The 17,392-nt window shown below is 35.5% G+C and overlaps 1 protein-coding gene across 15 annotated transcripts in view; it reads left to right on the top strand.

Moving 5' to 3' along the window:
* Window positions 1-17,392, top strand: part of syd (JNK-interacting protein syd) — a 127,185-nt gene that overhangs the window by 58,429 nt on the left and 51,364 nt on the right. For all 15 annotated transcript variants that reach the window (XM_081727579.1, XM_081727590.1, XM_081727587.1 and 12 more), the window contains 4 exons: window positions 6,210-6,450; window positions 7,218-7,382; window positions 11,086-11,269; window positions 16,668-16,952. In XM_081727579.1, the coding sequence (XP_081583705.1) occupies window positions 6,210-6,450; window positions 7,218-7,382; window positions 11,086-11,269; window positions 16,668-16,952 (875 nt within the window). The remainder of the gene's footprint in view (window positions 1-6,209; window positions 6,451-7,217; window positions 7,383-11,085; window positions 11,270-16,667; window positions 16,953-17,392) is intronic.

Below are 17,392 nucleotides of genomic sequence, written 5' to 3'. Positions count from 1 at the left end.
TGTGATGTAGCTATCAATAAAATCGAGAAAATATTTTTTGTGGCGCTTCGTTGCCAATAATAGTTGAAGGTTTTTATACTGGTGGAAAGGATTGTTGACGGCTGTATTTATGTACTACAGCAGATTGTATCTATTGTTTGTGTTCTAACAGTGGCACGCGTACCCCTAAAAGCTATGTACATATTTGTAACTGTGACGCACTTAACTACTTACAATGCAACTGCTATAAGCCACGTGACATGCTTGTGCCGACTTAAGTGGTATTTACAATTTTCTGTTTAGGCGAAGTTACTCCCTCAGAGTTATTGAGATCGGTTCGCTTCACGTCACTAAACGAGAGTACCCCTTTGCATTTTGCATGAAAGCAAGAACAAAGATTTTCATTGGATCATTAAAGATAGATATAACATATATGGCACATCAACAAAATAACTACTTCCTACTGCAGACACTAAAACACTAAACCTAAGTGAAGGGATGCATGATTATCAGGAGAACTTTGGTACAATGAAAACTTCATCTTATTAGCTAGCAGTGTCCTTGCTTCATCACAACAGAATTTGCGAACAATAGAAAAATTAAATCAATAAAAGAAAATTTTCTCTTTTTTTTTTTTAATGAAAAACGAAGAAGAAATACGTGAATAAGAAATGCATTGATCCACTTTTTCAAAAATTCTTACAATTATTAAACACTGGGAGTATCAAGATAATTCTTTTAGGTCAATGCTCAGTTTGCTCAGTTTATTCATTTTTGTTTAAAACTTTTTATACTGTCTTTTTCCACAGTCAATTTAGGATTTTACACCACACATAAAAATCTCTCGTGTTTAATTTTATTTGTAACTAACTAAATCGATGGCCTATGGAACCCGGAGGTTCAATGCCGCATTCACAAAAGTTCTCCACTGACTTCTACCCTTAGCCAGCTGGATCCTATTTCTGCGAGATCTATCTTAATATTGTCCTCCCATCTGCGCCTAGGTCTTCCTAATGGTCGTTTTCCGATTGGTCTTCCAATCAAGACTTTGAAAGCGTTTCTACTTTCTTCCATCCTGGGTACATGACCTGCCCACCCGAGCTTCCTAGATTTGATGGCCCTAACAATATTGGATAAATGGTATAAACTATGTAGTTCCTCGTGATGAAGTTTCCGCCATTCCCCATTCCCTACGTTCGAATATTCGTCTCAGGATCTTATTCTCAAATACTTTCAGTCTATGTTCTTCCCTCAGAGTAAGCGGCCATATTTCGCAACCGTACAGAACAATAGGCATGATTATCGTTTTACATATTTTAAGATTTAAATTCTTCGACAGAATTCGCGATAACAAGAGATTTTGAACTGAATAATAACACGAATTCCCTGCTTTTAGTCGACATTTAATTTCTTCGTGAATGATTTTCGTCTGTTAATATTTGAAAGTATTTACTTTATCAAAAGTATTATTTAATATTTTAATGCATCCATAATTTGCCGTATTACGATCCCGACGCAATTCCATGTATTTAGTTTTCTCCGCCCTTCTAAACCCATGTCCATGCAAGCGCTTAATAAGACCTCTGCATTTCTTTCTATTGTTCTCCTATCATTCCTTATTAGATTTACATCATCAGCATACGCCGTAACCTGGTGAACACCGTTCAACTCTAGGCCCTGGTTGCTATCTTTGATTTTCCTTATAGCGTATTCCAGAACAAAGTTGAATAGTAATGGCGACAATGCATTTCCTTGTTTCAGGCCATTCTCGACGTAAAAGCTCGTGGACAAAAATTTTCATACCCGGACTTTACTTTGGGTTAATTTAAAGATATCTTAATTAATTTAATTAGCTTTTTCGGTATTCCAAATTCTGTGAGAACGTTGTACAATGTTTCTCTCCTAACCGAGTCGTAAGCATTTTTAAAATCAATAAATAGTTGATGTACCAGGGTATTGTATTCTCACTTCTTTTCGAATATTTGGCGAATGGTAAATATTTGGTCGATAGTTAATCGATTTCGTCTAAATCCGCACTGATAATCTCCAATAGTTTGCTCTGCGTATGGGGTCAATGTTGCTAATAGAATATTTGAAAGTATTTTATAGGATGTTGACAGAAAAGAAATGCCTAGATAATTATTACAGTCAGTTTTGTCGTCTTTCTTGTGAATTGGAGCAGTGATTGATTTTTTCCACTCCTGTGGCAATTCTTCCTTGTTTCAGATAAGGAGAATGAGTTTGTGTATCTTGTTCCACAATTTTTCGCCTCCAGCTAAAATTAACTCAGCCGGAATTTCGTCTACACCCGGAGATTTGTGTTTCTTTAATTTCTTTATAGCGATTGCTACTTTTGTTCGGTTAGGTTCTGGAATATACGGTTCTGCAATGTGTATCTCCCTTTCTCCACGCACATTAGTTTTAGGCTGCATGCTAAGCAAATCATCAAAGAAATCTTTCCATCTATTTAAGATGCTATTTGTGTCAGTGAGAACTGTTCCGTCAGCTTTCTTTAATATATAAACACGAGGTTGATAGCCTTTCTTAAATTCGTTGATCCCTTTATACATGTCCCGGATGTTTTTATTTTTACTATTATCTTCAAGTTCCTTTTGTTCTAAAGGTTTTGGAAGTTTCCCGCCTGATGTCTAGGAAATTTTGTGTAGTTATTTCATTCGGATTTTGTAGGCAACGTAATTTTGCCTGTTTTCTCTTTTCTTCTAGTTTAATGCATTCCTGGTCGAACCATGGTTTGTTCCTACGTATTTCCGCGTGTCCCACTTTTTTCTTTTGCTGAAATTTTAATGCTATCTCTAATTTGAATCCAAGTATCCTCAACACTAGTGCACTCCGAATCTTTTAAAGCCGAGAATCTATTCGAAACGTCAATCTGGTATTCCTGTCTTATCTGGCTCTATTCTAATTTCTTTAAATTAAATTTCTCCGTTTTTATGCGTTGAATATTTCCTTTATTCAACGATAATCTTTCTCTTATTATCGCTGCTACGAGGTAGTGATCAGTGTCACAATCAGCCCTCTAAACGACCGAACATCAATTATTTAGATTGTCTTCTTCTCTCTACTAAAACGTGATCAATTTGATTGTGTTTTGCTGTCTGGTGAGTTCCAAGTGTATTTATAAACGTCGCGATATGGGAATTTTGTACTCTTCACGATAAGGTTTATGGATGTTGCGAAGTTCACGAGTCTAACACCGTTGTCATTACTTTCCTTATACAGACTTTCGTTCCCTATAATCGGTTTGAAAATATCCTCTCGTCCTACCTTCGCATTGAAATCCCCTAATAGAATTTTCATATGATATCGCGGGAGTTGGTCAAATACCCGTTCCACTTTATATCGTCATCCTTATCTTCAGTTGGGGCATGTACATTTAAAACAATAATATCACACCACTGTCCCTTAAGAGTAATAAAAGAAAGTCTGTCAGTGATAAATTCAACCCGTTTAATTGCTGGTAATATTCGTGTGTGAACGAAAAACCCTGTTCCTAACGGGTGATTTTTATTTCCTTCCCCGTAAAAGAACGTAAAATTTCCGGAATAAACAGATCCATTTCCTTCCTACCTAACTTCCTGAACTCCTACTAGATCCATCCTGTATTTCTCTAACTCATCTACGGATTTTACCGCGCGTGCCCTATAAAGACTTCTAATATTCCATGTTCCAAATCTCGTGTCCATTTTCTTTTGCTGAGGTCGTGCCAATTTATCAGTCCTTGTCCGAGGCATCTGTGAATGTTTCTGAACAAGTTCCTTTTGTTGCAGGATGAGGTTGTTAGCCTTACCCAAGCCCCCAAGCTGAAGGACCACTCCTTGTCTTCTGTCCGCGACTGCTTATTCAGTTTATTCGCAGCAAACCTCTATATCTAGAGACCTTCTTCTCTTGATCCGCAACCTGAGGACGCACCATGCAGTGGTGACAGGAATCCACATAGTTTTGTTTGTAGACTTTAAGAGGAAAAGGGCAGTTTCATATGGAGGAAATGAAGTTGTATACTTTTCGTATGTACACTAACGATTTTGAAACAAAACTTTATAACTTCTAATGAAGAACTCTCAAACCAGATTGACCATAACTCGCATAATTATTACAACAGAAGTACCCCTTTTGTAATATGTATTGTGTGATAAAGATGTCCAAGAACCCTCCTTTTGCTCCGAATATTTGCTTCGAGACTAAGATTATTAATTTTTGAAATAACGAGGAAAGAGGAACACTAAAAATATGAAAAATTAATGCAGCTAAAACAAGATAACACTCTTGAGCAAAAATAACCTGCATTCATCCATCATATTTGTAGCATCTGTATCTAAGGGAAATAAACTTTAATACAAGGAGTGATCCGGATGTCCAAGGCTGACTGAAGAGGGGGGAAAAATATAAGTTTTCAGTCTAATCATCCTTAACATAATACTTCCGTAATCTGTGCTTCAGCATTTGGATTTCAGTGAAAGCCGAGTCCTTCAATTTACTCTTCTACAGCGTCAAATATTTTGTTGTTGTTTACCCGCGAGTGACCTTCCCACCAAGGATAACAAAGTAGTCGCTAAAGACACAATCCGGAGAACGGTCATTAACTGTTCCAAAACTCTAACCGTGATGATGATGATGATGTAAACAAAGGATTTATGAATGGAAACCCTCTTTTGATTGCATTCCTCAGTTTTCAAATTAAGTGAACATAGTGGTCGTCTGTAATGGTCTATCTGGGATGCAGGTAACAAATCAATAATATTTACTCGCTATTTCAGAAGATAGAGGCCACAAGTTAGCGAGCGTCCACTTCACTCAGAATTTCTCGGAAGCAGGAGATCATTGTTTCCATTGCTTAGGTTGTTCTTTCGTCTACGGATCGAAGTGGTGAAATCATATCTCATCCTCCGAGACAAATGCTGGAACAAACATTTCCATGCTCAGAATCATTCTCTGTTTGCTTTTGATCAGCCGTCAACATTTAAATTTTTCATGTCCAATATCCAAAGTGTATATCACTATTCCTTGCATTGATAGTAATATCAGTTAACCATTTTTTTCATTTATCAGTTAATCAGTGGTTAGTTCCAAAATCATTAGACGACCTGAGTGGAGACCTTAATAATTTCGTAGACTTATTGTAGCACTCGTTCACTGTAGAGCATGGTCACTCACACTCTCATAATATATTCACGAAATCCTCACGATGCATATTCAGTATTTAAAAGACAAATCATTTGTGTTAACACACTGATATTAAGGTAAAAGTCTGTCTTTTAAATACTTCAAGAATATCCTTTGGGAACTTGGGTTTTCATACTCACTGGTTTACTTCTCACTACAGATTGTCGAACGAATAACTGCGCATTAAAGCATCATTACTCACAAATTATTCCTTGTGGGTCGGGGTATGTGTCACCTTTCCTATGTATAATACATTCTCTAAAGTCCACAATAGAAAACATCAAAATTACCTCCAGAATTCATGAAATTCTCAACAATGGTAATGTCTCGTTTTTCTTTATCAGGGTGTCTATCGGTCACGAATGTCACAAAAAAAAAAAAAAAAAAAAAAAAAATCACGAAATCAGAAAACGGTCATGAAAGTCACGAAAAAGTCACGAAATTTAGCTTTTGGGTCACGATTTTTTTTTTAAAACTACAAATGTAAGTACAGATTGGAAAATTTCGTTCCATAAAACGTCAAAATTCACCACCAAAAATGTCTAAGGTCGGCTTTAGACGCTACCAAATCGCAAGCAAAGTACGTTTCTATCGCATGGATGAAAATTCGGCCTAATTCGCACCCAAATTTGCTCTTGAAAATGTTAGGAAATTTTATGATTTGGTGAAGAAAAGGTCACGAAATTTAATTTTAAAACTTTAGTAGATACCCTGTTTATATGTCTTGCGAAGGATTTATATGTCGTGGACTTGCAATGTAACCTGTTCATATTATTAATAATGCAGTGCGAATTGTGATTGAGTGCTGTAGTGCATTTCTTTCGTCTTTGTGTGTCTTGGTGCTGTACATCAGCAGCTACAAAGGATTTTTTCTTTAAATAAGTCGGAAAAGAGAAAGGAAAGAATTTATATTCGGCTTACAACTTTTTGTATGTATGTCGTAAGTTAGTGGATTAGCTGTACAATTTGTGTATAGTAATGCTGCATACTTGCAGTGATGATAGTTTTGCATTAGGTACCGAAGTTTTTATTTTTGTCTCTGCATGGAGGTCCTCGGAGAAGTTGCAACAGAGGCGTGCGAATGAGAGGCGGGAGCAGTACAGGCAGGTGAGGGCGCATGTGCGGAAGGACGATGGCCGCATGCAAGCCTATGGGTGGAGTCTCCCAGCCAAAAGTTCCAATCAGTCTGTCTCTCGACCGTCAAGTGATGGATCCGGAAGAACGTCTCATGTTCCAGTGCCTGTCCCGGTGTACTGCCGGCCTTTAACGGAGAAGGAGCCTGGGATGAAGGTTAGTCTCATTTAACAATAATTTTATAATTACGATTTCTAATTATTTATTTTTTTTAAAAAAAAATCTTACATTTTGTGTGAAGAAACAATATAATTGCCAAGTTACAAATAATGCTAGAAGAGAGAAGAAAATTTGAGTATTTTGTATTGTACAAGCTTTGCATATAACAGACTTAAATCTCATTTAAACTACTCACTGAGCAAAACAATACGTTTGTTGTAAAATAATATTAACGTACAAGTTTTACAAACTATTGAATAGTTAGCGAAACTGTTAGACGTTAATATTTTTTACAGTAAACGTATTGTTTTGTTCAGTGAGTAGTTTAAATCAGAGAAAATTTTGGGTATCATATACAAATGTTCTAGTTGCTAGCCTAATAAGCAACGTTTTCTTCGTGGTTATTCCTTGTATTTGATTTATAACGCATTCTATTCTGTTTTTGATTTAATATTAAAGTACAAACACAACTGCATTTACTCAAAATCGTTAAAGACCCGAAGGATATTGTTGTCAAGCTGTCCGATATTTATTTTGGAACAAATATGATGGCTACAGATAATCTATGCATTCTTAGATGTGCTTCTAAGGAAGAAATCAAATTTTAATGTTTATATTTTAAATTTATACATGTAGTAAAAGTAAAAGAAACTGCATTTACTTGGAGTTTTATTTTGAAATTTAAATGTGTTCCACTATTCATGACGTTACAGTAGATATATGGCATTTTGGTAATGTGTAATATAACATTGATGTGTTTTCAGATATGGTGTGCAGCTGGAGTAAATTTGAGCGGAGGTCGAACTCGTGACGGTGGATCCATCGTGGGCGCCAGTGTCTTCTACTCGAAACCTGGAGACGAGAAGGGTAAAGAAGAGGAAAACGAAAAATCTTGTAGTGAACTGGAAAAACTGGATCAGGAGCTAAAGGTAAGCCATTTCTATACTTTCGTTTGAGTGAATCTACTGTCAGTCATTGTTAAGGATTGCTTGATCCACTTTAAGCGTGATGGGTTATTTTCTAAATCAGTGCCTGTTCGCGGAAGATACTGTTTCTGGAAAATAGAAATGAATATTTGCACAATTAGAGGATTTGGTGTGACATAAAATCGGTTATTTCCTCTATTTGCCATATACATAGGAAATGAGTAATACATTCATATGCTCAGAATACTATATTTTTCATTTTTGATAAATATAGTACATAATGTGCAGTCTAATCCAAAAAGAATGAGTGCATTGGTTATAGCTGTTTTGAGCTAAAATAATTTTTCTAAGTCCAATTTCAGGTATCTTCGTAAACAGTAAACTAAGATGCCAGGTTCGAGTTCCCAGGCGAACCTTCACAATCGGAGAAAAATGTGCAGATATGTTTCCTTCTTTTAAGTGTAATAAGACATGTTAAAGTGTTATTGAGTGTAGAAAAAAGTAACATTGAAACACTTAATGATACAGTGTTTCGAAACTATGTATACATGTGAGCACATGCTGATTTTCTCATCTATATTTCTATACGTAAAAGAACATTTCCAATGAAACGAAAGACAGTGAGCATAGTTCTCGCATTCATAGTAGAATAAAGAAGAAAAAAAAAATGCAACGGATATAAATGTCATTGACTTTCCTTCAATGACATTCATGTGGCTTTTGGAAGGTGGGCTTTTTAATCATATGAATTTGATTAAAGACGTATTTTGTGGGAGTAGTGTGTTTCGGTATTCAAGTCAAAAGTATTTTCGGTATTTAGAATATCCTCTGTATTCTTTTTTTCATTTAACTTTCATTGAAATAAGTATTTTAAGGAGAAGGAGTTTCAAATATTTCCCGTGCGAAAAACGGGCATTTAATATATATATATATATATATATATATATATATATATATATATAATATCAAACGTTCTAGAAATGGCGCCCACGGATAATAGAGCACTATTATATAGGCTATTGTAGTGAAAGTGTGGATTTATACGGTTTCTTTCCTACACAACTCTGATATTTGTATCTCATGTTTCATATTTTTGATTATTTCGTTTTCACTTTTTACAATTGGGAAATTCCCAACTTCTGAACTTCCGACATTCTGAAATTTGGAAATTTAATTAATGATTTCTTATTGCTTCCTGTTGGACCACCGCTGGTACTTATCAAGATATGTCACAAAACCTGAGGTTCGAAGTGTTGAACGAAATACAATTACATGTTTTAGTCTCTCACATAAAGTGAGGAGAAATGCGAATAATTTCAAAATACAAACCGCGTTACTCAAATTATGTAATAAATAGTGCATGTTACTAGTCATAACTGTGCTCATGCATTAGACGAATAAAGTGCATACACAATAATCCTCAACTTTAATAGTGAAATAAATAAACACCAAAATGTTTCACCTCTGGTGCATGGGGTCCTTGGTTAGATCCAAGCTCGCGCCAAGTGAGTTTTGTGGTGGACAAACACCATGTGCGTGGGTTTTCTCGGGGTTCTTCCGTTTCCCCCCACTTTCTTCATTCCACCATTTCATTCATTTCTCATCATCACAGTCTCCTTTAGCCTAGCCGCCATAACCGTGGGACGTAAAACTTAGATTTCATTTCATTTCACGAAAATGGTTCATATTCAGTGATTATAATACTACTCGTATGTTTAAGGACATTCATGCTGTGATGAGAATATTGAGAAGTAACTTCCGTATGACAAATAGGTACAGACAAATGCACAGCACACTTATGTATTCTTTGTATTTAACATTCACATAATATGACTACGTTCTCTTAACATTCTCCACATATCAAATGTTGAAACTTTAAACACAATAGGCCTAATTACTTACGTTTTGAAATGATTGTATAAATATATACACACAGCTAATTCATTTTAATGTAATTATTTTAACATAAATATTCATGCATTGAAGACAATATCATTAAATATTATAAAGTTTGTCCCAAACGGGAATCGAACTCAAGATAAAAATTCCCGTACTTTACCTCTGAACTAATATGAACACTCCTGCCCACCTCTTTCTGAAGTATAACTGAATTTCCATGACAATTACAATGAAATCCATGGCAGATGTGTTTTTCCCTCCTTTCTCTTTTCATTCTACTATGGATGCGAGAATTATGTTTACTGTCTTTTCTTTCATTTCATTTACGTATGAAAATGTAGATGACAAAACGAACATGTGCTCACATGTATACACAGGGTTGGCAAAAACCATAGTTTTTATTGAAAAAAACAAAAAAAAAAGTTTTTTTTTGTTTAAACCAGTTTTTTTTTTTTTTTTTTTTTTTTTTTTTTTTTTTGTTTAAATAATTTGCTGTATGTATTCATATCGTATATGGACATAAATAAGTTTGTTTCGCTTTGGTGTTATTATGCAACAACCCGGCTGTGCTGGAAGGGGTCACATAAGCTTAAAGCTGAATCCAAACCGTTTCTCGACTTACATCCGAGAGAAGCTGTCCTCCATTTGAACTCTGAATCAGGACTAATTGGCTACAAATGTGATACGTCTGCCGACTCACTCACGAAGGACTCCTGATAAAAATACGTTGTACTGATCTTTACATAGGCCTACTTGTTAATATAATTGTCAAGAGTCATTTCAGAAGAACAAAAAGATAAACAGTTGCAGAAGTAAAACCATTATACAGAATTACATATGGACAATTTCAAAGTACTGCAGAGTATAGAAGAACTAATTTAATCCAAGTTAGTTAAGAACGACTTCTATTAGTCCAAGTTTAAAAAAAAAAAAAAAAAAGAAAAAAAAAGAAAAAAAAAGACTTAATTTGCATATTAGTAAGAAAAGTGAATAAAGATACAAATTATTTGAGTCCACTTTGACACATTTATACATAGATACCAAAGATACTTCTCATTTCACTAAATGCCTCTCGTGAGATTTGTATGACCCCCCCCCCCCCCCCCTTCACATACACACACACAAAGTATGGCATTTCGATGTATTTTATCAATAGTAAACATTATTGAAACGAAACAATATTTAGATTTTTTCTTTGATTGCAATTACATAACAATAATAACAAACTATAAAAAAAATCAAAAAACAAACATTCATAAACTTATATAAAAAAGTTGCTTTTGCAGTATAACCTTTTTGGGTTATGACTGGGGAACTTAGGTCTGAATATAATACGAATAACATACGAGAGTAAAACGTGATAACTCACAAATGTATGTTCATCAAGATTTTACAAACGTTTACGAACATTTTTCGTTTTTTGGTCTAAAGCAGTTGGTTTTTTTGAAAAAAAAAAAAAAAAAAAAAAAAAAAAGCTGATTTTAACCAAGGTTTAAACCAGTAACCCTGTGTATACGTATAGTTTCGAAATACTGTATCATTAAATATTTCAATAAATGTTCCTTTTTTCTACACTTAATAACATTTCAACGTCCTATTACACTTAAAAGAATAAAAACATCTACCCATTTTTCGTGATTGCGAAGATTGGCATGGGGACTCGAACCTGGCATCTTTGATTTCCTGTTTCCGAAGATACCCGAAGTTGGACTTTGAAAATTTTTAGCTCGAAATAATCATAGTCAATGTGCTTATTTTTTTTGGAATAGGGTGTACATGTAAAATAAAAATGTTTCTTGTATTTCAGGAAGGAGAGAAAATAAGACGAGAAGGTGAAGAGCTAGAACACCAATTATCTTCTTTAGTCTGGATCTGTACGAGTACTCATGCCATTAGTAAAGTTACAGTCATTGACGCCAATAATCCAGCAGACATTTTGGAGTCCTTTCATGTTTGCTCATCACATTTGCTATGCATAGCTAGTGTTCCAGGTGAGTTCGTTATAAATAAATATAGTTTATGTAAATGATGTGTACTCACTGGAAACATACTACAGGATTCGGTAGGAAAATTGGTGGATTTGAACTCATAGAAGGTTATATTTTGAAACAAAGCCTTTTCTTGTAAGTTACAACTACTGAAGTGCTCTTTATGAACTATTTAAAAAAGGATGAAGAAAGTTACGCTTTAGAAATGATGTCATTCAAATGAAGTGTTGTTCGGAATGCAGAGGATTCAATTGATTCCACACAAATATGGTTTCAGCAAGATGGAACGACTGCACGTATTTCAAGACATCAATGGCTGTTCTCAGATAAATGGCTCAACGTGACAACATACAACCTCGTTGATCGGACCTATCACCATTCGATTATTTTCTTTGGGGTTACTTCAAAGGAAAAATTTCCATGAATAAACCACGCACTACAGAAGAAAAGACGTTGTTCATTGGTTTTAATAGTGGCAGTTCCACAAGATATGGTCCAACGTGTTGTGCGGAGTTTCAGTGACAAGTTTGTGTATTCGCATTAATGGATCTCATTTGAATGATGTCATTTTTGAAACTTTGACTATGTTCATGATCATAAATAGCACTTTATTGGCCGTAGGTTAAGAAAAGTAATATGATTTCAGTGATCATCTGATGTTCTTGTTGATAATTGTAGCTTCTGTTTTCCGTTGAAAGAAAAATGTAGTAGGTATTAATTGTGAAGGCTTCTTCAGCAACGGATAAATTTATTTTATTTATTTATTTTTTCAATTGGGAAATTACTGATCTCGGTTCGATTTTCCTGCTATTCTTCTCCTATTAAATGCCCAACGGAATAATTTTGACTCCCTTTATAATTATAATGAAATGACAATATGAATCGAAATCTTTGGAGCTTTTGATGGAAATATTTAGGAGCTGTCATAAAGAGAGACGTTCGGGTACTCGGCATGCAAAGAGACATGTCATGCCTGGTAGACCTGTCATCGCCATCATACCTTGGTATACTGAAACATACCTGGAAATGGACAATGACTGAAGCCGACAGGGAAATGCATTTAGTTTCAACCTAAATTTACTAGAGCTTGAAACATTCATTGGGGCTGTGTATGCACGTGGGATTTCGGGTCCAGTGCGTACCCGGTGTACTAATGATCTTCGGGACGTACCGTCAGGTAAAGTTACAGTTCTAGAAATCAGTTTTGTGAAATTCTCAAGTAGTTCTATCTACGCTTTGACAAGAAATCTAACGAAACTGACAAACTTGCTCTGTTCCCAGCTATGTTGAACAAGGTTTATTGAAAACAATCTCATTTTAGAGGCCTGGGCTGTGCTTGACTATTGACGAACAGTTTTTATGTATCAAGTAAGGCAAAAAACTTCAAAGTCTAACAAATATGACAATAACATTCTTCCAATATTTAAGTATGTAGTGAATCGATTTCCGTATGTGGGAAAAGAAGCATAAACTAGCGAAGCATGACACTGTACAATAATGTGACTGATGAACCTATAATTTGAAAAGGACAAAGTATGACTACTGAAAACTTTTTCAATTCTTTAAATCTCACGAAGACATTTAGAGAGAAATCCACTAGCCTTGTGAGGACGTGCTCAAGAGAAGACCCTACTGTTCTAAAAGTGATGAAAATTTTTGTTCCATCTTGTTTACAGACATGTTGAGTAACGCTGCAGTGTACCAAGGGAGTGTGAAGAAGAATGTGCTCGTCTTCAGCACAATGCATTCATATGTTAACATTTCAAACAACGTAAAAAACTCCAAACATAATGAAATGTCACAATGACACATATAATATGAGCATTGAAAACCAAATGACAAGGTAATATTAAGTGCAAACAGGCACTATAAGGTGGAACATTTCAGATCACCCTTTATCCAGCAGTCATCAACGCTTCCATCTTCTATACTGAAATAACAGGAAAAAGGTAAAACACTAGAAATTTTCAAATTACTAGCAACAAGACTGGTACAGGTATAAAGTAATTGTGCAACAAATTACAGAAGAAGAGGAAGATCTAGGCGTCACTTCAAATATTATCAGATAAAGTGTAATGTAAAAGGAATAGTGCTGTGGAGTTTTGCACTGTATAGGAAGTCAGTACGCAGAAAGTGTAGCCAAAGGTTCAGCGTGTGTGTATAATTTGTAGTGTTGCCCACGACACAATATTTTAAACTGTTTTGTCTCGAGAAGGTGTCGTGAAAATGCTGCCTTATCTCAAAAAGTTTCTATTGAAAGAGTCCTGTCTCGTCTTGTAAGTCATCAAATTTTTTTTATCTCGTTTCATCTCGTAGGCAACACTGGTGATTTGTGACCAGGAAAAGATAAACAACTCATACATGATATTTTCAATATATTCATACAGATATCGGTTTTGGCTGTGCAATGCAAAGTTTCATTAAATATTATTTGGTTGAATATGCGAGGTGAGTGAGACATTGTCTAGTATTATCATTTATTGATATGAAATGCTCTGCGAAGTACTTAATTTCAATCCCAAATATACGACAATGATTAATAATTACAACTGGAGTCGTTTTTGAGTACATATTTAATCATATTTTTGAAAAAAAAAAAAAAATAAAAAAGACTTATCATAAATGCTTTTTAAAGTTAGAACAAGTAAAATAAAATACTTGTTACTCACTGCAATAATCCCAAGAATTAAGGATTCCGCATCATCATCATCTGAAAAAGAGGAGAAAGGTGAAAAGGATAAAAAGTAAATATACTACTTTACATCAAAGAATGCTGTGGCAAAATCAAGAAAACTGATGATGAGGGCCGTGATTCTCGAAAATGTTTCTTAATTTTGGGATTATTGCGGCGAGTATGAAACATTTTATTTTGCTTTTAGTAGTGACTATCACTGGTTGCAGTTTGTATTTCTATACTTTTTAAAGCCTTTTACATTAGTACAGCTATGTGCAACAGCCGGCCCTCCTAACCGTGTTTTCTGGCCCACTGGTCAGTTATTGAAAACGATATTATTATTATAATGTAGCAATTATACAGTGAAGGTGAACAACAACAACAACAACAACAACAACAACAACAACAACAACAACAACAACAACAACAACAACAACAACAACAACAACAACAACAACAACAACATCATCATCATCATCATCATCATCATCATCATCATCATCATCATCATCATCATCATCATCATCATCATCATCATCATCATCATCATCATCATCATCATCATCATCATCATCATCATCATCATCATCATCATCATCATCATCATCATCATCATCATCATCATCATCATCATCATCATCATCATCATCATCATCATCATCATCATCATCATCATCATCATCATCATCATCATCATCATCATCATCATCATCATCATCATCATCATCATCATCATCATCATCATCATCATCATCATCATCATCATCATCATCATCATCATCATCATCATCATCATCATCATCATCATCATCATCATCATCATCATCATCATCCTCCTCCTCCTCCTCCTCCTCCTCCTCCTCCTCCTCCTCCTCCTTCTTTTTCTTCTTCTTACTACTACTACTACTAAACCTGTTAAGAGCGAACTACAAATTTCTCATCGATCATACAGTGGTAAATGGCAACACCATGAAGACAAACACGTGGCAAGCGCGGGTAATTGGAAGAAAATTTCCCTCTATAACTATTGCTAGATGTAGCGACAAGTCGCTAAGTTGGCAAGGCTGACTTTGCGTTCGGCGCACTAGAGAGGCCTGGCCACGACAGTTGGATTTTTTGTTCTCGCCTGCGTAGGTGTGTTTGTACACTTAACGACTTCCTTCTGTGTGAGGCAGTGTTAGATGACTGTACCGTGAAGTATAGTGTTTGCTGGTTTTGTGTTATGTTGTGCTAAGTTAGTAAGCATAGTTAATAATATCGTCACAAAAGAAAAGGAAAGTTGACACAGAAGGTCGCATGATGGATAAAGATTCCCATTGCATCGAAGAAATGCTTGCCTTGTAACCTATGAGCTGTAGTACTACGGGGGAAGATTCCTTCAACGAGGTAAAACACGTAATTAACAAATTTGAGATCAAATGGGATATCGATTGATGGAGCTCCCTCAATGGTTGGGCCAAATGAAGGAGCTGTAACAAAAATAAAGGATTAGTTGAAAGAAAAATTGATATCAGTAACGCTTGTTTTTCTTTTATTCTATTTTACACCAGGAGAATCTTTGTGCGAAAACGTTGAAATTTGCCCATGTTATGAACACAGTGGTTTCTTGAGTGAACTATGTAAAATCGAAAGGCCGCAATCACCGCCAATTTAAAACGTTTCTTGACGAACTGGAAACTGAAGATGAAGTTCTGATCTACTCTTCTGAACAAAGGAAAGATGCTACAGCGTTTCTATAATCTGATAAAAGAGATGGCAGTTTTTATGGACGTAAAAAGAAAACCTACAGCCCAGTTAAGCGATGAAAAATGGTTTTATGACCTTGCATTTATTGTGTATATTACCTGTCACTTGAATGATCTGAATTCAAAGACACAAGGTCAGTTGGTTCGTGAACTTTACGGACATGACAAATCCTTTGGAAGGAAGCTAAAGCTGTGGGGAAATCAAAGGAGGAATGAAAGTGCTTTCTACTTCCAACCCTGTTGCAGCGTGATAAATAATTCTGTAACTTCTCTTTCTACGCAAATCCATTGACAGGTTTGTTTGAAGAATTTAATATCCGTCTTAGAGAAGGAGGAAGTTAAATTCAGTGTTTTCTCATCACCATTAAGCGTTGACGTTAGTAGTACTCCTGACAATTTGCAGGTGGAGCTCGTTGAATTTCAGGAGGATGTTGCTTAAAAGTAATATTCCAGGACACCTGTCTGCAAGATTTTTGTGAGAAATACTTTCTATGCAACAAATACCCCAACTTAGCTCTTTTCAAAATGAGAACCAAAGCATTGTTTGGCATGAAGCATGTCAAGTCCAAGGAGAGATCAAGGATAACAGATGTCGCGTTAGAACATCTGGTGTACCCCTGAACGTTGAGAGACTGGTTCAGGATATGAAGGGTTAAATTTCCCACTAAAATTTTTGTAAGTAAATACATTATTCTGCTTCTCTGTAGTGAATAAATATTTTGGTTACCATTGTAATAGTTTTTTTGTGTCATTGTTGTGTAAATTACAATGTTCCATCATTGAATGCATCCCCACCAATTAGTACTCTGAGATTGGCCCACCCACTGTTCCAAGTTGTACACCCATGCATTAGAACTAAAACTAAACTTAAATATTGGGTCATGCTTTGCCTGACACAATAGAATTCGAGTCATTGGACTTTCTTCATTAAATTGATTCCACGAAAAAGAATATTGTGACTTCTATATACTGTTTGTTGTAGGTGCAAAAGAGAGCGATTACTTGATCAGTGAGGAGCCAAATAATGAGGTTGTTCTTGAGCTCACAGAGCAACACTCGGAGAGGGAGAAAGAGAAGGAGAAGGAATCGAGCGAGGAAACCCAGGAAGAGAACCGGGAGCAGGACGAAAACGAAGGAAAGATCGGAAGGATAACGTTTGTTAGTTGTGCAACCGGAAGTGAAACGCCGGCGCCTGTTGAGGATGAGGAACAGTCCCCCTGTAATAAGGCCATTTCGAATTCTCAGGACGACAGGGAAATTATTGAAGGTTAGTAACAACTATTCTTATTGTTTCAAACTCTGTGCACTGTGATACATAGCACGTAAAATTGTATAATACAAATGTTGTTTAACACGAGAATGCATTAAATCACCTGCCAGTGTGAATACACAGTTCTTTACAAAGTATTCATTTTAGTGAAATGAAAATAAATGTGAGAACTTATTTAAGTTCTTGGTTTTTGGTGGCAACTTATTAGTTGTTAGTAGTGTGAGGAAAAACATTAATAGTGAATGTGCACTCAAATTGTAAATTCAATAAAAACTTTATCTGGTAAGCTTGAGTTAGGCTTAACACAGTTAAAAGTTTAATAGCTTGTCTTGTGGCGAAGTACACAATTGAAGTACAAGGACTCTGAAAATGGAAGAATATAAGGTAAGAAAGGACAATCAATTGTACTTGGCAGTGTATCCAGACTTGCGCAAAGG

This window comes from Thermobia domestica, chromosome 10 (assembly GCF_964235325.1).
Source record: "Thermobia domestica chromosome 10, izTheDome1.hap1.1, whole genome shotgun sequence".
NCBI classification, from domain to species: Eukaryota; Metazoa; Arthropoda; class Insecta; order Zygentoma; family Lepismatidae; genus Thermobia; species Thermobia domestica.
Note: the sequence above shows the minus strand (reverse complement) of the source record. Positions and strands in the feature narration are given on the sequence as shown.